At 36.0% G+C, this 23,532-nt stretch overlaps 1 protein-coding gene across 1 annotated transcript in view; it reads right to left on the minus strand.

Moving 5' to 3' along the window:
* Nucleotides 1–13,647: 13,647 nt before the first annotated feature.
* Nucleotides 13,648–23,532, minus strand: part of Col4a5 (collagen type IV alpha 5 chain) — a 152,186-nt gene continuing 142,301 nt past the window's right edge. The window contains exons 45-51 of the mRNA XM_051178007.1: nucleotides 21,478–21,606; nucleotides 21,168–21,266; nucleotides 19,666–19,878; nucleotides 18,162–18,339; nucleotides 16,376–16,490; nucleotides 15,792–15,964; nucleotides 13,648–14,868 (exon numbers count right to left, since the gene is read on the minus strand). Of these exons, the coding sequence (XP_051033964.1) occupies nucleotides 14,787–14,868; nucleotides 15,792–15,964; nucleotides 16,376–16,490; nucleotides 18,162–18,339; nucleotides 19,666–19,878; nucleotides 21,168–21,266; nucleotides 21,478–21,606 (989 nt within the window). The 3' untranslated portion in view covers nucleotides 13,648–14,786. The remainder of the gene's footprint in view (nucleotides 14,869–15,791; nucleotides 15,965–16,375; nucleotides 16,491–18,161; nucleotides 18,340–19,665; nucleotides 19,879–21,167; nucleotides 21,267–21,477; nucleotides 21,607–23,532) is intronic.

Below are 23,532 nucleotides of genomic sequence, written 5' to 3' on the forward strand. Positions count from 1 at the left end.
AATATCCATTATAGGGCCTTCTATGTCAACGGCAGAGCACTGGATTAGCATTTCAACTAACCAAGAGACCAAAGAAATATTAAAAATCGAAAGCAGATTCTTAGGTATCATCAGAAAAAAAATGTGAAGCTTATAATCCCTTCTATATTTCAAAACTTGCAACTCCTAAGAAAATCTTCAACAGTTTATGTTTTGTATCTTATTTTCAGGGAGCACACTTATGCAGGGACTTTAAAATATATTTTGCTTCAGACTATTCTCATTGTTTTCACATCTTCCCCAGTAAGTTATGAAATATATGGATGAGCTTCTTTTTGTGCTGTTTTGTTCCCTCATATATTAAGTTTATGCTCATTCCAGGGAGACCAAAATATTGGAGGTTGCATTTAATTCTAAGAGTCACAGATAAGCATATCAGTTACACGATATATAGCCCATGTAACTTGAAAATATCTTGTTTCAAAAGACAGCCAGGTCCTTTGTGGGAATGTGCCAATGGCAGGAGATCAACACTTAATATTCAAAGTATCGGTTGACCCTTTTATATGCTGGAATTGGGTGGAGATATACAAGGATTTTGAGATGTGCTATAGACCATGCTTTCCCAGCTTTTCATCAATGTCTTCATTCACTTTTCTTCCATGGAGGAGTTATCTTAATCATGCTTTCCAGCTAATAAGTTATGGTAGGAAATAGGATGAGTTGATTTGGGGGCTGGAGAGATGACCCAGCCATTAAAGGCGAGGCTCATAACCAAAAATATAAGGATGAGTTGATTTGGGATGGATTTTCCTAGTCTAGAACTCTCACAATTAATGATGGTGCATGGAAAATGAGAGTGATATATAGATTTTCTTTTTCCTTTTGAGACAGAAACTTGCTATAGAACCAAGAAAGGCTGTGATGACATATTGTTTACAATTTGTTAATGCCCCTGGAGAACAAAATAGCAAAGTTGCCATACTAGTTAGCCATAAAAGCCAGGCACACACATTTAATCCCAAGACACAGGACTAAGAGGTAAATGTATCTCTGTTAGTTCAAAGCCACACTGACTACACAAAATTGACCCAGTCCTAAAAGAAACAACTCACACTAAGGTAATGTCAGCACCTGGGATCACACGCCTTTAATTCTAGCACTAGAGAGGTATAAAAGATAGGAGCAGGATCTTCAGTATTGAGTGTGAGGCATTGAGTCTCTAGCCATGGTGAGGACAGCATAGCAAGCAGTCTAAGTGAATCTGGGGAGCAGTGAATTCGGGAGCAGTTTGAGGATCACCCCTTCAGTCTGAGCTGATGTAGAGGTAAGAGCTAGTGACTGGCTGCTTTGCTTTTCTGATCTTTAGCTTGAACTCCAATACAGTCTCTGGGACACTTATTTATCATGTTACAGTTGGTCTTGAAATAACTATTAGTCCAGGAGGGCTTTAATGTAATTACCCTCCTACTTTAGCATCACTTACTACTACTACTACAATGTCCAGTACCATATAGGAAGAAAAAATATGTTTTTCTCTTTCCTCCCTTTTGAATACTCAAAATGTTCTTGTTTGAAAATTTAAAGAATTTAATACAAGAAAGAGAGATGGGTTTCAAATAAATATCTCTTAAAAAGACAAGAAAAAGAGGGGAGAAAGAGGTTCAACAAGAGGGGCTTCAGAAGGATGAGGAAGTACAGTGGAGGAAAAGATGAATATGAACAAAACAAATAACATTCATGTATGAAATGTCATAATGAAACCCACTACATTGTACACTAATTTAAAAATGGTTTTAAAAATCTAAACGAAAAATTTCTATTTTCCACATGGATGATAAAGTAAAACTATACATTGTGTTAAATAGAGTTAATGAGAAAAGTGCCTTAATTGGAATTCCAATTTTTAAGTTGCAACTGAGATAAAAGATTAACAGAACCCATAGTACAAGACAATGAAAGCTAAATTTGCCACACAATGACTATGTCCTCTTGAATTATTTTGACTTAATGTTGGAAGAAACCATTCTGGGAGCTGGCACCAAATCATTCTAAGTGATGAAAGATAAAAAGATTTAGAAAGACCCACTGTGGCAAAGAGAGAGAATATTTATCCTCCCACCTCAACATGCACCTACAAAATATTGGAGCAACGCTTTTCAAAATGTGTTGAGCATGGATCACTAAAAGACTAGGATCTAAGCAAGAGGAAAGACTTGATAAACCCTGTGACTATCCTGGCTCACTGCATTTGACAGGCTGGGAGAACTGAAGAAAGTTTCCTCAGCGGAGGATGCAGAACATCTTTCATCAATTTTCCCTTTTCCAAGAATGCATTGCATTGCAGAGTTTTTATCAATTCAGTCTAAAGGCAGAATGTATATAAAAAAAAAAACATAATCTGAACATATGTTGCCTAGCAGAGACATTGAAGTTGCAGGTACCTCCACACAGAAATAGTCAAGTTACAGTAGAAAGTAAGTTATAAACAAGCCACCAAGAGACTAAAAGTGGTATATCAATCTAAACAAACAAATATAACAAACAAACAAAACAGTCCATACTTTAGAGATAAAGCTGCTGCTACAGAAACTGAAAGATATTTTGAACATAAGACAATTTAATGCTGTTACATGGAGAAATCCTGTCTTGAAAAACCAGAAAAAGAAAAAGAAATTATGTATACAGGCAAATATGAATTACCAAAGTATATGAAATAAAATGTTAGAATTGAAGTGATGAATATATAATTCAACTAACTTATCTACCATTATGGAGCCCTCATCTAATACCTGTTGGAAACAGGAGCAAACAGCCATACATAAACACTGAGTTGAACTAGAACCCAGATGCAGATGGAGAGGACAAGACCAGGCTGCAGAAACACATAGAGACAGCTGACCTGAACAAGGAGTAGCTAATGGGTCCCAAGACTGATAGCTTGGAAGCCAGCATGGGACTGATTCAGGCCCTCCTGAATATGGGTCTCAGCCAGAAGGACTGAGCAGTCTAAGGGACCTCAGACAGTGGAGCCAGGATGTATCCCTGGTGCACAAATGGACCTCGCGAACACATCCCCCATGGAGGGATAACTGCCTTAACCTAGAGACAGGAGAGAAGCCCTAGTCCTACTTCACATGACCTGTCAGATCTACATGACCCCAACTGGATGGCATTCCCCTACATATGGAATTGGGGTGGCGGATGGGAGGGGAGGGTGGTTAGAGTGCATGTGAGAGGGCAGAGAAGGTAAAAGTGAGGGAGGGAGGGAGGGAGAGGGAACTGGGATTGACATGTAAAATAATAAATTAAATAAAAAATAACAAAAGAGAGATATAAACAACATTAGCAACCACCATTTTCCCCTCAATAAAAATTTCAAAAAAAAAAAAAACAGAAAAAAAAGAAGAAAAAGTTGCAAAACATAATGTTCCACTGTCAGTAATGGATAAAACAACTGGTAACAGATCAAAAAGAAGAAGAAGAAGAAGGAGGAGGAGGAGGAGGAGGAGGAGGAGGAGGAAGAAGAAGAAGGAGAAGAACAAGAACAAGAACAAGAAGAAGAACAAGAAGAAGAACAAGAAGAAGAACAAGAAGAAGAACAAGAAGAAGAACAAGAAGAAGAACAAGAAGAAGAACAAGAACAAGAAGATTGGAGAGTACTTGGTTAAGAGCACTGGATGCATATGTAGGGCCCCCTGGTTCAATTCCCAACATACATGGTAGCTAATAACCATTTGTGACTCCAGTTCCACTGTCTTCTGACCCTGAAGGGTACCACGGACATGGGTGATAAGCACGCGCGCACACACACACACACACAGGCAAAACACTCAGTCACATAAAATTAAAAAAAAGTATGTTTTAAAAAGACAGCAAAGGATTTGAGCATCATATTCAAACTAGGCCTAACAGATATGTAAAACATTCTTTTATATTTTCATGTTATAATCTAACACCATTTTCCTGTCCTTTTCTCCCTCTAAGCCCTCCCATATACCCATCCTTGCTCTTTTTCAAATATGTGGCCCTTTTTTTTTCATTAGTTGTTGTTGGATACACACAAATATGTATTATTGAATGGATCAAAGAAAAATTCATTGATTTTTGTCTAAAAGCCTTGTATAGAATACTTTTCTCAGCAACAGCAGAGAGCGCACCTGGGACACATTCTGAATGACATCATATGTTACTTAATAAACCAAGTAATAGAAAATTTAAATCTTTAGGACCAAAAACTGTACTTTAACTATATTGAAATGGGATAATGTAAAATCCATGTGTGGAAAGTAACTAACACCTCCTATAATAACAGATGAATAAGAAATAAGTTACCTTACTAGGGGCCATATCTTAAGGAAAGCTGACTATCAGTCTCCATTGCCATTAACTCCTCTCTTAGAGGTGGGGCTTTGCGGCCCCTTTCAATCCTGGTATTTTGTTTGTCTTGACCTTGCACAGGTCTTGTGCATGCTGTCACAACCTATATGATTTCGTCCATGCAACTGCCCTGCTGTGTCTGGAAAACAGCTGCATTTTAGAATCCACAAGTTCACTCTTAAACAATCTTTCTGACAGTCCCCCTTTCTGCAATGATCCCTGAAACTTTGGAGTTCAGGGGTTGTGATATAAATGGCTAGTTAGGTATGAGCACTCGACCATCTCTTATTCTCTGCCATTGGAATACCACACATTCAGGTGTATATATAGGTAGCACAAATTAAATTTGCTTTTTAGAAGAGGACAAAAGTTGGGTGGGTAGAGAAGGGAAATTGGATCTGGGATGTGTAGGGGGACTGAATATGATCAAAATACACTGAACTAAATTCTCAAAGAAATAATTTTAAAAAGAGAGAAAGGGGCGGGGAGAAAAGAGAATGCCACTTTAAAGTAAATAGAAATCCTCCCGCACTTACAAGGCATAGATAGACAGCATTTAGATGGAATTTTATTTACAAGAAATGTCTGTATTCAAAATCAGAAAGAGCAGATGGGATGAGTACTTGCTGCCAAGCCTGAGGATTTGAACTCTATCCCCTGTGCCTCACATGGTGGAAGGAGAGATGAGAGTTCTGCAGATTGTCTTCTGACCTCCACATATGTACCATGGTCATCGTTCCCTCACTCAAATAATGTCACATTTTTAAGATAAAAAGAAGGGACAGAGAGATGTTTTAATGCTCTTCCAGAGGACCTGAATTCAGGTCTGAGCACCTAGGTCTGCTGGCTCACAATTGCCATAACCCTTGTAACTCCAGCTTCAAGAGACCTGACACCCTACCTTGGCCTCTGTGGGCATGCACACAAGTGACATGTATTTATACAAACACACACACACACACACACACACACACACACACACAAAGAGATAGATAGATAAATAAATAACATAATACAAATCAACCTTTAAGAAATATCCAAAAGGCAGAAAGAGCTCAAATCAATAACCTAACTTTTACCTTAAGAACTAGTAAAGAAAAACAAGCTAAACTGAAAATAAGCAGAAGAAAATCATATAATGTAGTGTAGAAATCAATGGTGTGGACATTAGATAACAGCGAGAAACAGTAAAACTGAAAAGTTGGTTCTTGAGAAAAATCAACCAAATTGATACATCTCTGTTTAAATTAGCAATGAAAGAAACATTATTAACCTTAAAGAAATAATAATAGCTACAGAAAAACACGATGAAAGATTGTACACAAACCAATTAAATGCATTAGATAAAATAGGCTAAATTAGAGAAGGATATGAACTGCCAAATTGACACGAGTAGGATATGAACTGCCAAATTGACAGGAGTAAATGGAAACTGCACGGATATAATAAATAATAAAAACAAATCAACACTTAAAGGCCAGGAGAAATAGCTTCACTGGTAAGTCATATTAACAGTGGTTTTTTCACAAAAATCCTACCCCTAAAAACGAATGAAAACGGAGGTAAATTGTCCCATTGTCTCTGAGGTTTAAGGGATCAAACCAGGATTCTCTAATATGCCAGGCAAGTACTTTGCATTTCCAGCCCTCATTATTTCCATGTAATAGTGTACTGGAGTTTCCACCCTATTCAATCAAGGAAATAAAAAAGCATAAAATGCGTGAAGGAAGAAATAAAGCTAGGTCTATTTGCATATAACAGGATCTTATATAACAAAAACCTCAAGGAATTCATAAAAATAATACCAGAGCTAATAAATGTATTGACTAGTTTCAGAATTCTTTCCTAATACATGAGAGAAAGAGACTTGTGTTCTTTAACAGTAACAATAAAAAAAATCTGTTAAAGATATTGAGAACTATACCATTTACAGTAACATCAAAAGTATAAAAGATACATGAATAAAACCATGAAAACTATGTCACTGAAGAAATTAATGGAACTGTATAGAAATGGAAAAATATGTGTTCATGGGTCAAAAGGCTTAATAGTGTTGAAAAACAACATTTCCCAAAGTGATAAACAGATTCAACACAATCTATCAGAATTATAGATGTCTTCTATTTCTTTTTTTTCCCACTACCTAATAAGCCAAACCTAACATCCATACAGACTTGCAAGGAAGCCTGAACAGCAAAAAATAGTCCTGAACATAAACAAAATTGGAAGACTTACATTATATTTGTTCTAAACCTGACTACAAAGTTGCATTAATCAAGATGGTATGGTCCTGGCACAAAAATAGACATGTAGGTAAATGAAACAGAATAAATGTTCAAAGATAAAGCCACATAGCAATTAGTAATTGATTTGTATATTGACACTGACTCAATTTTTATGAAGTTCTTTTCAACAAATGCAGTTGGGATGATTGGATAGTTTATGTAAAAGAAGTTTAGCTTACACTATGTGTAAAAATTAATTTAAAAAGTAACAAATACCTAAATATAAGAGCAAAATTCAGATAATGCTTAGAAGAATCCATGTACTAAGATTATGAAAGGATTGTTTGGATATAACAGCAAAAACAAAAGAAACAAGAAGAAAAGTAGCTAAATGAGGGTTTAACAAATTTCAAAGCTTTTGAGTATTAAAGGTCACCAACAAAATGTTGGCATAGTAGCACAGACCCCTAATCTCTGCACTTAAGGCACTGAATGAGACAGGAAGTCTAAAACCAGAAGTATGAAAACATGTTGGGAAATTGCTTATGTGATAAGGGACTTGTTTCTATAGTATGTTAGGTATTCTTATGTACAACAAGAGACAAATAACACAATTGTAAAATGGGCAGGGCATCTGACTACATACTGCTTTACAAAAGACATGTAAATTATCAACAAATGTAATGAGTCGTTAGGGAAATCACAATTTATGGTTAATGTGAAGTACATAAAAAGATTGTTTGAGAAAAGAAGAAGAAAAAAAAAAAAAAGGCCAAAGAATGAAAGAAAACAGAAAAGTTAGTAAGTTTGGGTAAGAATGTAGAAAATAAGGTAACCCTAGTTAGTACTTTGCAGGTAGGAATTTAAAACAATGTAACTACTGTGAAACTTAGTTTGATAGTTTTTCAAGAATTTCAATCTAGAACTAATATACAACCCCCAGAACACTATACATCTGAAAGTAATGAAAAATTTTTAAAGGAGTACTTGTACCTGTGGGTTCACAACAACATTCACAATCAGCAAAAGTCATAAACAACACAGCTGTCAGCCGTGAGATAAACAACACAGTGACTTATCCATACAATGCATTCTTATGCAACACACAAGAAACAATGGAGCACTCGCAATCCTCTAATTTGAATGAAGTTTGAAAACATATGCTAAATGTGAGAAACCAGGTGAGAAAGGTCGAGTATTGTATGACTCTCTTCATATGCAACATTCAGAATTAGTAAATCCATAGGAACAGAAAGGAGATTAGTGGCTATCAGGATCTTTAGAGAAGTCTTAAGACTGCTTAATGGATATGTGGTTCTCACTTTTGGGATAAGGGAAATGTTTTGCACCTAGATAAAGATGGTGGTTGGGAAATGTTGTGAATGTAGTAAACATCGTGTAAATTATTGCCTTAAAATAATTTACGCGGTGTTTACTCAATTTTAAAATTTACCTCAATTTTAAAAATCAAAGAATTGAACTACTAACTAGCACATGGTACAACACTGATGCAGGCTTTGAGTATGTGACCATAAATTAGGGGAGACACAGTCAAAAGATCAAATAGTGTATGATTGTATTTCTATAAAATGTCTGGGACAGACAAATCTGTAAAGACAGATGTGTATTAATCATTTCCTAGCACTAAAAGAGGATGGGATGGGAAACAGTAACAGCTGATGGGCATGAAGTTTCTTGGGCAGGTGCACAAAATGTTCTGGAATTAGATTATAATGACTGAAGTTTATGAAGGTAGTAAAACCATTAAATTATATTTTTAAAATGACATTCATATAATTTGAGCTCTATATAATGACAAGAAAATACATTGTTTAAGCAAAAATAATAGCAATGCTGTGTGGGAATATATAATATATAGAAAGTATAGTATATGAAAAGTACCCAAAACTTAAATAAGAAAATTGAAATGTTACTGTAATGCTCTTACATTCATGAGATGAACATGAAGAGTTAGAAGTTAAAGATGTATATTATAAACTGTAGAATAGTCATGAGATTATCCAAAGAAAGGTAAAGAATATGTTATGAAGGTGATAAAATGAAATCAGAAAACACATTTAATATAAACAAAATACAAATTGGGTCAATAGCAAAGTTCACTAAGCCAGGCATTTTGACACACATGCTGCTTTTGGGAAATTGAGTCAAGACTGTTAGTTAAAGGTCAGTCTGAGTGAGCTACAAAGATGGAAGATCTTTAACAATATTGTCTAGTTCTACCAACAAATAAGTGTGTCCAGTTATACACACCCTTGGGATACATATTTTAAGTATACAGAAACAAGGGTAAAGTAAAATAATGGGGGGAAAGATGTCTCAGGTTCCTATTAACACAAAGAAAGCTGGGAGACAATATTGCTATCATGTAGACTTTATTGCAAAAATACTAATTTTTGTTTGTCATATTATTAACATCACACTGAGAAAGAGATCATTTCATCAAGAGGACAGAATAATAAAGTGTATTTATGTACTTAGTAAAAAGATTTTCAAAGTAGACAAAGCAAAGGCAGATAAATTTGCAAAGAAATGTCTTCACACATTTTTTATAGACACATGGCTGCTTTTGCTTGCTTATTAAAGGATAAAAGAAAGTGTAGGTTTGGGAGAAGAAAGTTCTGGTGAAGTGTATATGGTCTGATACCCTATCTGCTACATTGGGAGACTTTTCTGTATTGCTGTTGGTACAAGGGAAAGCACAGTCACAACATTCTTACAGTTGGCAACCTCAAAGCCGAGCTGTTTTATTTCCTAATTATCGTAAGCTAACCAAGGTTTTATTTCAACATGGATCCTCGGTTTGTCTTTAACATTTTTGGCTTATTTAATCTCATAGGCTACTATGCTGTGACAATGAAATTTAATAAATTTTCCAGTTGGAACTAAAAAATAGTTTTGCACAAGTGGTCCTTATTTGGGCACTAGTAACATTGGGGAGTGTGCAAGCCAGAAAATTCAAACTCCAGAAGCTTCTCTGTATTCAAGAGCCTCGAGGAAGCTCACAAGCTGGGAATCAAGCCAGATCCTCAAAGTTTTCTTTATCTGTGGATACAAAGTGGATGGACATGAGTTCCTGATGGCAGAGTGGCCTCATTACAAGTTCTCTATTTTCAAGGGATAATTTGAGGTCCCCCATGCTACAATGATGACAGGAAACATATTCTTTCTTACTTGGGAACCAAGACACCCCAAATATGCATTTTCTTATGAGTCAGAAGCCCTTGTAGAAGAACTTTATTAATTTCTATCATATTCATGATTTGGGTGGTTTATTACTTATTTATTTGTTTATTTATTTGCTTTGTGTGTGTGTGTGAGAGAGAGAGAGAGACAGAGAGAGAGAGAGAGAGAGAGAGAGAGAGAGAGAGAGAGAGAGAGAGAGAATGTGCTTGTGTAAGGAACATACATGAGCATTTCTGAAAAGCATATACTCAGGGAGAGAGAGAGATATTGACAAATGATGCTGAGGTCTATCATGCGATAGGCAAAAGGATACTGATTGAATAATAGCTTCACCCCAGGATTGTAAATTTTGTACAATAGGACAATTTAGTGCATAAAGTTGGTAACTAAATTTTAGTGAAAATGAATTAGTAATTTGTCTTAGATTTGAGGAAATTTAGTTGACCACTCAAAGGCTCATCTTTTGCATTTGTAAGTTAGAGACCATGCTCGCATCACTTGAATACACCAGAGTTACTGAGACTCAATTGAGATGTGGAAAGAATGAAACTTTAATGAGGCCTGGATAACATTGATCATTAACTCTCACTGCTAGCTACTGAGGCATTATTGGTAGTTTTTCAGAGAGCCTAAGCAAGGGTCATAATATTGTGTCAAAGGAAGACACAAAGATTTGAAATCTGGGCTTCCAACTGTGTCTCATGCATGAACTGTTATTAGCAAAGGCCGTATTAACCATGAGAAAATGAACAAGAAAAATAATTTCAACTGAAAATGAAGAACGTTAATTTTTTGGTAGGTTCTGTGTGGCCCTGGTTGAAATTCTCAGACAACCTGTGGCCTCCAATCCCCAGGTTGGAGTTCCCTAATTTCTACTGGAAGCATTTTCTCTGGCACCTTACAGGGCAGCAGATCTGAAGAGCTTCTGCAACATTGGACAGATGTTCTTGAGACTACAAAGAGTAAACTTCCCACTTCTCAGCTAGTAACATTTGGGCCACTTCATATGCTTGAAAGCATGTGAACCTAATTTGGCAGATTTTCTCTCGGAAGTAGCACTATAAAGAATTTCCTCTGTGGAGTTCTAAAAGATCAGTTGTTGGTATTCATATACCTACGTTTTTTAAAATGACAAGCAGTGCTATATTAATTGCATTGTCAACAGCACTCAGATCACACTTACAAAAATTAGACAAGAGTTCAATTAGCAAAATACAGTAACCAATGAATCTATGTCTATCAGAATAGCGAAAACCAATTTGTAGCCATACTTAGACCACAAATTATTATTAGAAGGAGATGACTGGAATGAGATAGGGAGATAAGAAGAACAAGTTTTCCCAAGAGGAATAAGGACAGTTCATTAAGGGACACAAAACAACCTGAAGTGACCCCACAGAGAGGAATCTGTGAAAATAAATACCCTAATCCCAGTAGTGTAATCCCCCTGCCCCCTCACTATCTTGCTTGAGTATCCTGCTGATTGAGCCCAGAAGCCAGAGGACTTGGGAATCTTCTGTGTGTGAACAGCAGGGTGAAGAATGTGATGTGAATCTGATGTGTTTAACGATAATGGGCATAACAGGTTCCCTACCAGCTACTTGCTTTCCTGTGTGTTCAGGTGTTTGGCAAGCTGTCTTCTTAGAGAAATAGAGAACTAAGATTACACAAATAGGATTTAGGTCTGTTCTTGGGTTGAGGAAGAGGTTGGCAAACAAGCTTCTTCTGAATTTCTACTGCTGGCAAATACCCGAGATTTGTACTACACTCAGGAAGAGTTGTAACCCAAGACATAATAGTGTGTCTGTTCTACCTTTCACACATTGTGATGACCATGGACCATCTGGTTAGGTGTATACCTGATTACTATTTGTTGTGGTATGGTAGGGGCTAATAAGTAACCTTTGATCCTTGTTAGCATGCACTTCAAAGGACAGGCTTATCTGGGTTCAAGTCCTTCACTGTATCAATGTATGAGTTATTCCCACCACAGCAACCTTCAAATCATTGGGCATAATGCTAAAAACAAACATATAAACCAACCCCACAAAAATATCACACTTCAAGTAACATGCTATTTGGTTTTTAAATACAATTCGGTTATTTTGAAGCTCCGTAGGGATGAGCATGGTTGAATAGCCCAGCCTGAGAAAAGAGATTCTCTGTGCACTAAAGCCAATTGAAGTTTTGGCCAAACAAAAGTGGTTTTTCTATTTGTGTGTTGTGAGGCTAAGGAAGTGCTTTACAGCCAACTCCTAATTAAGATAACAATGGAACCTTTGACATTGAAGATGCCTTTTCAATTTGGATGCAGATACCAAGAAACTGTGCCATCTCTTTTAACTATTTTCTACTGAGTTTTATGACAATGAACAAACACATGTCACATCAAACATGGGCTAAGAGTTTATACAAACCCATTGCCACCTTCAACCAAGGACTCAACAAATCTTTACACATGCTGGTGTATTTTTATAGGCAACAGTGCCATCTTGTGTTAACTTCTGTATAGAGTGGTAATGGCTTGGAATGGCCAGTGAGTTTTTAATTAACCACACTAATTGAAACAAAGAACCTCATTGGTAACATAAGAATTGGAAAGTGGTGTTCAAATTTCATTGGAAGGGAAAAACATTATGGAAGCACAAACTGCCCAACCTAAACTGTTTAATAAAACCTCTGTTGGAAGCAATGAGTACTACACCAACATGGCAGATCAAGCCAACCTAAGAGAGGAAGACAAACTTATAATCTCTGTGTCTATCTATCTAGTCTTCTAATAGTTAGAGGTATTCATGGAACAAGTCTTTTTTCTAGTAGTAGAGTTTTTGAACTTGCTCCTTATGCAACACATGAATTATGAAATAAATTTATTAACTGGTCAAGCCACATGTGGTACATGAACATGCTTGGTAGTAAAATGAGCTGATTTAGCAGGACAACCGATTCACTGTTGTGAATGGCTGTAACACTCACCAAAGGTAATTCCTAGGATAGATAGATTCATAACAGTATTTGAATAATCAGTGTCAAGAGAAGATCAACAATATCAAAATGCTTAACTGGGTTGGGTTTTTGTACTCAACAGGGCTGGAGAGAGGTAGAGGCTTTAGGAAACACAAATATTATCTGTGAATGCAACAATGTAAAAGTTAAAGGCTCTTGTTTTAAGTGAAATTTCAATCATGCATATATGAGTGAGGATTCTAAAACCTACATTTGCTCTTGTAACTCAAGGAACAACATTCATATGTATGCCACAATAAAAATGATCCATGGAAGGGGCACAGGGGTTCAGTTAGAATTACATATCAATGTTTCCATGGATTGGTCTATGTGAAAAAATAAAGCAGAAATATTTATTATTGCTTAGATTCTTCAACTTGCCACCATACTTTCTAAGCTTCAGGTACCCATAGATTCATATTGGTATCTAAAATTAAAAAAAAATGTTTTGGTTGCTGTATTTTTAGCTGTCACACAAACTTTATTATAAAGCCTTTTATTTTTAACAGGCCCTTGGTTGTTTTAGAGAGCTACATGTGGCTAATTCTTAAGTCTTAGGAATATTAACTTACTAATTTGTTTTAAGCATTATTAATGGATTATTCCATAAAGAGAAACTTAGTCTTTGCTATCGATCAATACTACATTGTCGAGAAATTTGCTATCATCAGAGCATCTTCCAGTAGCTTATTTTTCCCCATGGGAAAATGTTTCCATTGCTATATGTTTTCTGCCAGCAATCATAATGATCAAAAACACAGGAACAAATTGCCTGAGAAGGGAACATTTGATGTAGCAATATAAATGACCATGATTTTATACTTAAGCGGAATAGAGAGACAATGAGCCATAATTACAACATATAACTTTAATTAAATTGGTAATTGTGAATTCAAAAACATTCAGTGAGAAGATGACAGTTGAAGACGTAAGGTATCCTATGACTATTCGTAATAAAATGTTTAAAATAAAAAGGTTTTAAAAGTCCATTGGTTTTCTGCAATTGAAGAGAGACGATGAATCAAATATTGTCTTCTTATACAAGTTAACCCAAAGGAGAATAATTCTTACACGAGCACCAGGATAATATGAATCCTTAAAATTATTTTGGGTAAGTTTGTTTCTCAAGACTGTTGGGAACAAGCAAAAATCAAGATATAAATATATGAAGATGGGACATCTGAACATCAGTGTCTTGAAAAATATAGAAAAAGAGATTGCTCCATATGATAACTTGACGTGCAACATAAACCATTAAAATTCTGATCAAAGTCACTTAAATGTTTTCAATTTTAAAGTCAGCTACTAACTTAAGAGATAAAAAGTCCCAATTAATTTTCTTTCAATAGTAAATCAATGAAACGTAAACCCTCTTCATGTAACATCTTGCTGTTTATAATGTAAGATTTCATACATTTTTAGTAAAGAAGGGTTTATACCAGATCACATCTAAGTGACTCAACGTTTTGAGCTAAGAGGTTGTTTACAGAATATACACATTCTTTACTTACAGAGCAAAATAAGATTAACACCTTTCTATTAAAAACCTGGGGTACAGTAGGATTAGTAGCACCATGAAAAGTAATTCTTCCCCAAACAGCAGTCTTTAATTTGACTCAGTTTGATCTTTCCCTTCATTGAATTTTTAATGTGCCATTTTAGAAATTGGGCAAAATATATAAACTTCTTCATCTTATAATCCCTGAACAATGTTATTCTGGACCCCCAAAGTATAGTCCCTTCCGGTTTCTTTCATCAGAAGTAAGGCCTTGCTCTGGCACATTGCTGAGGTACATCTGAATTTCTGTGCTTACTAGTCAGCATGCTCTCTTGGTCATAGAGTGTAGTAGCACCATTGGTGGCAGCAGTGATGAAGTTGGGGACAGTAAGTGAGACATTAAATCCTGGGAATCACATATAATAATTATATATATATATGTATATATATATATATATTATCACATTAAAAAACACAAGGAATTCTTCAGCATGTTATGTCCTCTTCATGCATACTTGACATCGGCTAATACGTGTCCTCAAGTCTCCTGCTTTCAGTGTCTCTGACTGAGGTTTACTAGGAAATAAGGAATGAGGCCATTAGCTTTGCTTTTCTGATTTCAATTCCATACATTTCTGCTATTAACCTTCTATTACAGGCATGAATTCACATCTAGACATTCTCTTTCTGGTGAGCAGCTTTCCCAGAAACCTAATAATTTATATATTAGTCCTTCTCCTTTCCCCAAACAGTCTTATTTCCACTTAGTTGTGTGTGTATGTGTGTGTGTGTGTGTGTGTGTGTGTGTGTGTAAATCCAGGATTCAGAAATGAGAGAGAAAATATGGATATTTGTCTAACTTTAGTTTGTTTTGAATATTGTAGTTTTGGTTTCATAATACTGTATATCTATACCTCATTTCTATACAGTCACATGTATTTTTGTGACTGCTTTCCCCACTACTGTTATACTCATGTATTTGTTTCCCCGCTGTTATCTTTTTTGTGATACCTTTCCTAATATATACGGGATGAGAGACGTTTAGGCAACTGTTGAGCTATACATGATAAATGTCAAGAAAGACGCAACACATACAAATAAAGAGACACTTCAAAAGATTGAGATAGAGACATAAGCAGTGTGTGTTATTCCATTCATAGACTTGGATGAAGTCTCTGAAAACATTCCTAAAAAGAGAGTCGTGAGAATGAGACAGGCAATACAAATTACAGTTTCAGTTGTTGAAATAGTCTTATTCTAGTAGACCAACTCCTGACTTCTTTGTTATTTAAAGATTAATGTTAAACTAACCTGACATTAGTAAGATCTGTTTCTATATTACAAGTTAGGTAGATGTGGAGAACAAGCTAAGACTAAAGACCTCAGCCCAACAAATTCCTAAAATTTACTGGGGACAAACAACTCATTAATATACTCTCTCCCTCCTAGTTATCTATGAAGGCGGCACTAGGCCTGAACTAAATCCATAAGCAACTTACCTGAACATGTCTGACATATCAACAGTGGCTAGCCAAAAGCTATAGGAATTGGCGTAGTAGTTGCATGTTCCCCGTCCATGACATTCGATGAAGGGAGCTGAACGAAATTCTTCCAAACAGGAACCTGGAGAGGCTAAGGCTTGGCCTGAGCCTTCTGCTCCTGCACTTGTATGCTAAAAAAGATAAGGGAAATGTTCCACAATACATATGTGCTAAACTACGTTAGGGATTATTCAAGAATATATACCTGGCATGGCTATAAATTAGAATGCAATAAAAGAAAACTAGGACTAAAGGTAAGGTAACAGTATGCACACCAAGCACAGTCAACAAAAGCAATGGACATAAATACATAATCTCTATACTATACTATAATATATAGTATATGTACATATATACATTTATAATACATTAAGTGTAATAAAGAAAATGTGGGAGGGAGAACAGTGTTTGGACAAAGGCCATTTAGTGCTCAAGCTTATTACTATACAAGTGACTGAGCTGTCTCAAGTGGGGAGAAGTGGACATGTGATGGAAGGTCAACTGTGGTAAGAAAAGTAAGGGTGAGTGTTCCTGTTCCATACCATCATGAAGGAATAACCAATCCACAGAGAGTCCCATCCCTGAGGACAATGTGGAATTTGAATAGTTTGGCTGTGAACTGCAATGACCACAGCTGGTGCCTCACACACTGCACATCTGGTAAAGGAAAGGGAGAGGAAATATGATTTACAGAGTGAATATGTAGGAAACAACAATCATTCTTCAGAAGCCTTCCTATTATGGAAGCCCTTGACTGCATCCTCAATGATCAGAAGAAAAGAAAAATGCACTTTGAGAACCATTTTTGCATAAAAACTCTCTTCCCACATGCATAATAGATTTATAAGCAAAATCTGTAAGCCTTTTTTTCAAGACATTGTAGTATTACAGCTATTGCATTTCATTTTCCATTGTGACATAAATTTGCATTCAGACTTGCTGTAGTCAATGCTGTAGTTGCTGTAGGAGTTTGGCTTACTATGCTCTACATACTTGCTGTCAAAGTACCCACCTGGAGGTAGTAGACACTTAGTAATGCTATGACTGTGGTAAGAACAATGTCTAGCAAACTGAAAAAGACAAGCAGCTGATATTTTCTCAATCTCCACCCAGTATTATTCCTCCAAAGGACATTTATTAACCATTTGTCATATTTGGGTGAGTACAACAGACCCAGAATGGCTGGGGAGGTGCCCAGGCAGTAGGAGAGATGTGGTTGAAAACTATAAAATAAGTAAAAACAGCCGCAGAATAAGTATTGCTGCATATATCAAAATTTTAATAAAGAGCATGAGGGAACATCTTGAAATATGATGGAGGTTAACTTAGCAAAATCTATCTGCATAATACATAATATATTATGGAAACTTTTACTCCACGAAGTTGAGACTGAAAAAAATCTCCCTTACACACTTGCATGCATATGCTGCTATGTTCTTCCACTCCCCAACACACACATGGATTTAAGGAAATACAATTACCAAGGGAACCATGAATTTGCTAATAAAACCAAATTAGGTTATATCCTTGTATTCATTGTCAAAGAAATTGAACTTAGTAATGATTCATCTGGTATACCTACCAGAACCCTGTATCATGATCACAATAAAAGTAGCACTACCCAATATTCTCAAGAGATTGATTTAAGTTACTGCTCGAATGTGGAAAAAGCCCAGGAAATCTCTGTTAATGGAACTAGCCTCTATCGGTTACTTTAAGGGAATGCCAAATCTTATCTATTACTTCAATTCCCAATTTCCATTTATCCTAATAATGTGATATGTGTCTCCCACTGTGAGATATAATCTAGTCACATGAGGACTACAGCAATACTATTCAGTGTAATAGAACTCCACCCAAGGACTATGCCTACATAATTCAAGTACGCTGATAGTGCCTTAATCTTCCCTAAACTTTATCTCAAATATTGTTTGAGGGGTGGTAGTGCTGCTCATTATAATATATTTATAATTTATATTATAAATTAAGCATTCTATTATTTGTGCTCAAGGTAACTTTCTCAATATAGAAACTTTAAATACTAAATTCGTGGTACATTTTTCTATTATCCATTCTCACTTTCTCGTTTATATGACTTTCCTTTATAACTACATGTTTATTTAGTTTTTTTCCCAATCTATCAAAAACAGACACATTTCTTTGAGGCACATATTCTCATTTCTCTAGTTAAAATTAAACATCATAATGTTAAAAAAATCACTCTTGTATACTTAACTGGGGATGAATAGCATTGATTACCCAATTTAGACCTATTTCTTACTAGCTAAACTAAGCTGGGATAAGGTCAAAGCTAAACCAGAGCCTCACCGACTAATGAATGGTTGGATGCTCTGGCCCTTCAGGGGTTCCATGCTCATTGGCATGGGCTCTGGGGTAGAAAGCCAGTAAGAATAGTCGTTTCTTGAAGCAAAGTTACAAATGTTGTTAATGTTGCAGAACATAAAAGGCATGGTACTGAATCGACGAAGACAGCTGCCAGCAGTCCCTAGGAAGAAATGAGAAGAAAAGGATGAAGGAATACATTATGATGTTTAGTTTCTCTTGAAGTCATGAAAAAGAAAGTGTTTCATAAAGAAATTGGTGCACATTTCTTAGATAAAAATTACAATTTTTGACCCTAGGAGTCACTCATTTTATCATTTATAAAATCAATATGTATTTTACAATATGTTCAGATTTTGTTGTTATAGATCATTACATATTCCCAGTATTGTTTTTGAATTGGTTATGAATCCTACAAGCAATGGTGTCTATTGGAGAACATCTATACTACACATAAAGGATAAACGCCAAATCTTTGCAAAATCTACCAATGCCTAATTTCATGCTGCTCCTTTTTCCTAAGATATGTTCAGTATATATCTTGTGTGCACTAGCAATCTCTGTAAGTATAAGAATAATATTAATAACAATGCTAACCAACTATATAAAGGTTTAAAGATGTGCAAAAGGTTAAACAAACATGAAATAGAAGGAAAAATTGCAGGAAGAACAAAGAAAAGAAAAGTTAAGGTTAAACTGATGTTTAATCTAGGTTCCCAACTTCATTGCTTTGAGACATCCCTCATACCCACAAAGTTAGCAAAGCACACCTCTAGGTGTGTCTGTGTTTCCTGATAAAGGAAAACACATCTTGAATATGGATGATACCATCAAATAGACTGGAGATAAAGAAGGGGTCAAAAGGGATTGAGAAAGAAGGAAGCCCACCAGAAAAGGCAGTCATTTCTCTACTTCCTAATCACTGTGAACTGAGTATATGTGTTCTTCAATATACTTCTACCATGATGGTTTGCATCATTAAGGTCAGGAAAGAGTGACACTAGCTGAATGAAAATGGAATTCTGAAACCTATGCTACTATGGGACAAAATAAATCTTTTATTCATATATATATATGGTTTTTAGGGATAGGGTTTCTCTGTGTAATGCTGGCTGCCATGGAACTCACTCTGTAAACAAAGCTGTGTAATCAAGCTGTTGCTATACTGTAGAAAGTCCAGGACAACTGTTTCCTTGCTAAGCCAAATAAAAGGAAACATGCTCCCTTTGAAGTCATCTTGCTTTAAACCAAAAATGGAACCTTGTAACCTTATACTAGCTACAGCAATTTTAACATTTTTCAATTTGAAGTTAAAATTATTCATATAAAATTTATACTGACTGTAGTTAGTTGGCCTTGACATGCTCTTCAATTTGAAGGCCCCAAAGAATAGAGTTATGTACTTTGTCTAAGTTCACTCTAGACCCTAAGAAGAATTTGAAAATAAGTACAAAATGCATAGAAAGAAATTCAGTGCTAACTATCTTACCCAAGTCTTGACCATGGGCTCTTTTATTTCCTTGTACATACAGGAGAGAAAAGCCTTCATAGATATGGACTGTTCCCTGTGGGCACTGTGGTGCATCTGTTGTCTGGCTGTGGCGTGTGATGAGGAATCCATGGGCAACCGAGGTGGTTCCAGGGGGACCTGGAGGTCCTTGCATTCCGTCTGGTCCTGGGGGACCATCCAATCCACGGGTACCTATTTGTATGTAATCATTAGTGTGAAAGATTAAGCAAGCTTTAAGCTACTATTGTGGCTATTCACAAAGCATAATGACTTAATTTTATTAGTTAATTTATTCAATATTTATCGGGTGTCTCTAAAAGTACTGTCAGATATAATGGGAAGATGGACAAATGAGATTGTTTCCTTTGCCCTCAAAGATATTGTGTTTATTTTTTCCTTGCATTGGCGGAAGACATTAAGCACTAAAATTCTAGAAGAACAGACTCTTAGGTAGGAGGAAGTGATGCCTATGGAAAGCCAATATGTTATTTATTCTCTTGCTATATTAAAGGAAGTTGAGTCTTATGACCAAATTTCAGCCAGCTGTTTCATTCATCAACAGAAAAAGAAGTTTATGGTTTCTGTAGTTCTTCCAGAGTCAGTGATGAAACATTTTGCTTTCAATATGTCTGAAGGATGCTCAATTAGAAAATAGGTAACATTCATAAGAAGCCTTCAAAATGCACCATTTTAATATGCCACTGGATCTTCTTTGCCTTTAACCACAGTGTGTGCTGATTTTTGCTTTTAGGACACTTCATAGCAATGCCTGTGATAAAGATGTTACTGAATTGGCAGTGTTGGCTCTAGGAAGGCACACATGTATTATCATCAATGATACTTTCTACGAACACACATTCTTTATGTTTATATTACTTGATATATATATGTATATATATGTACATATGTATATACACATATATTCTAGAGTTATTAAAGTATTAACAATCTATTCTCTTTATTATCTTCCTAGTTTTTTGTTGTTTTTGGAAACAGAGTTTCTCTGTGTAACCCTGACTGTCTTGGAACTTACTCTTTAGACCAGGCTGGCCTTGATCTTCCTCACTCTGCATTCTTAATGCTGGGATTAAAGTTATGTGCCACCACAGCCAGGCTTCTTATTTTAGTAATCATATTAGTGCATTTGTTTTACAAGTTTAATCAAATACTTTCTGAAAGTAGGTTGACTAAAATAAAATAAAATAAAAATAATTTAACTAGTTATTATTTTGATTACCTGGAAGAATATCTTGGATTTCTAGTAGTTTATATACAAGCAAAAGCAAAGCAATATTGTTTTTATGCTATAGCATATCTCCTTGGATATGCTTCCTTTTTTTCCCCAGAGCCAGATTTGACAGGTAGCCATGCTCTCTCAATAAGAAGTTTTCAAAGTTCAAGTACAGACCCACATCCAGAGGCCTTGAAAGCATAAACATTATGATGTATTACAACCAGCAGCATTGTTTTAGTCATTTTACCTGGCTGTCCTGGCAGACCTGGGTCTCCTTTGCGCCCTCCTGCACCATCAAAGCCTGGAAGTCCAGTGCGTCCTGGATCTCCTGGAGGGCCAATTAGACCTACAGGAAAAAAAATGGATTTTAACACAATCAAGTCATTTAAATTAGCATGGCCAGAGGTATTCAAAGAGATATGGTTGGGCCTAAAGGATGGTTATACATAGCTGGACTAGTATTCTATTCCTAGCTGAGACTACCATTATTAGAGACAAACTTTTGATATTTAAGGTTTTCAAATAGATAGGTCTTAAACAATGATCCATAAAGGTACCTGGTAAGCCTTGAGGGCCTGGAAGTCCTGGTGGACCTTTTAATCCAGGTTGGCCAGGAACCCCTGGAGGACCAGCATCTCCTTTGATTATAATGCTCTGTCCTGAAGGACCAGGTAATCCAGGAGGACCTAAGAAGCAAAGCACACAAATGTGAAGATGACAAAGAGAAGTGCCAGAAAAAAACAGATGCTAAATTGGTCTATGGTCAGAAGATGGATTCATATGACAGAAAACAAACAAACAAACAAACAAACAAAAAACCAGAAAAGTATTTTTTAACTGCTGCCACATCAAAGAGAAGTTTATTTGGGGAAACTGCAATTACTTCATCAAGAAAATCAAAACTAGCCCGTGTCATCCTTCTGTCCTACTTTCAAGGAATCCTCATTAGGAAGGAATCCAGATTCACACAGCAATTCCATACTCACTTGCTAAGAACCCTTGCTCCCCTCCTCTCTAAGCAGAAAAACTAGTTCCAGCTGCCAATTCTATCCATCTTTGCCAACTCCACCAAACTCTGTTCTCAACTCTCTAACAAAGTGACACAGACTAACAGATTGGATAAGAAAACAAGATCCATCTTTTTTGTTGCCTCCAAAAGTCATACTTAATGACCAATGATAGATCCCATCTTAGGGATAGAAAAAGGTATTATAATAAAATGGATCTAAACAATAAACATAGTGTACCTATTCTGATTAGATAAATTTAAATCTAAAACTAATCAGAAGATATAAGGGAGGAAAACTTTATACTCATCAAAGGAAAAAACCCAACAACAGGACATTGCAAGCCTAACTGTAAATGTACTAAACACAGGTTGCAAATGGCTAAGAATAATTTTAAAAATGCTTAATATCTTTAGCCATCAGGGCAATGCAAATTAAAACTACTTTGAGATTTCATCTTACCCATCAGAATGTCTAGAATACAAACAAAACACACACACACACCACAAACACACACACACACACACACACACACACACACACACACACACACACACAAACAACCATCCAAAGAACAAAATAAAACAAAAAAATGACAAATGCTGGTATGGATGTGGGAAAAGAGGGACACGTGTTCACTGATGGTAGGAGTACATCCTTGTGCGGTTACTATGGAAATCAATGTGGAGGTTCTTCAGAAAGATAAAAATAGATCTACATAAGATTTAGCTTTATTGCTTCAGTATTTAACCAAAGGAGGTATCTGTTCATCAATGTTTACTGCTGTTCTCTTCACAAGAGCCAGGAAATAAAAACAGCCTAAATATTAACCAACTGATGAAAGGATAATGAAAATGAAATATTAAAATATCAAGAAAAATTATAACAATAAATCTCTGGGTAAATAATTGAGGCTGGAAACAACAATTCTGATCAGGTAACCAATAACCAGAAAGACAAACATGGCATGTTTTCTCTAATTTGTGGATGTTAGTTTTGAGTCATCAGATAACTGTGTTTCCTTTGGAATACTCAAAGAGGTGAAGGAAGTGCTAAGGGACCATGAAGAGGGGATTTCTAAGGAGGAAAAATACAAAACACTGTTAAGGGTTAAATGGGAATAAAGGAATAGTAAGTGTTAAATTGGGTTAGGGTTAGGGATAGGGAAAGGGGGGGCAAGGTAAAAGAGGGACAAGGAGATGGATAAATACCATTAAAAACATTTGAAAACATCACATGAAGTTCTATTATTGCAGAAATTTACACACACACACACACACACACACACACACACACAAGTTAAAATGTAGTTACTTAATAACAGAGCAACAATATCCCTAAAAGATACTATAGGCTAACAAAAGAAAAGTTCAGTGACAGGAGTAAGTTACTTCTTTCAACGTTGTTGGCCAGTGAGGTTCCATAGACCATTCCAGACATTACTAGGTTGTGGTTACCCAGAACTTGATGGCAGGGCCTCTATTGCTGGAGACACCACAGATTTGAGTCAAAGAAGTTGCAGAAATCAAGCTTAGTGCTGACCTGGAGACTTTATCTCTATTGACCAACTTTCCTACTGTTGGATGGGACTAGGCACATTAGCAG

The sequence above is a fragment of the Phodopus roborovskii genome, unplaced genomic scaffold, assembly GCF_943737965.1.
Source record: "Phodopus roborovskii unplaced genomic scaffold, PHOROB, whole genome shotgun sequence".
Lineage (NCBI taxonomy): Eukaryota > Metazoa > Chordata > Mammalia > Rodentia > Cricetidae > Phodopus > Phodopus roborovskii.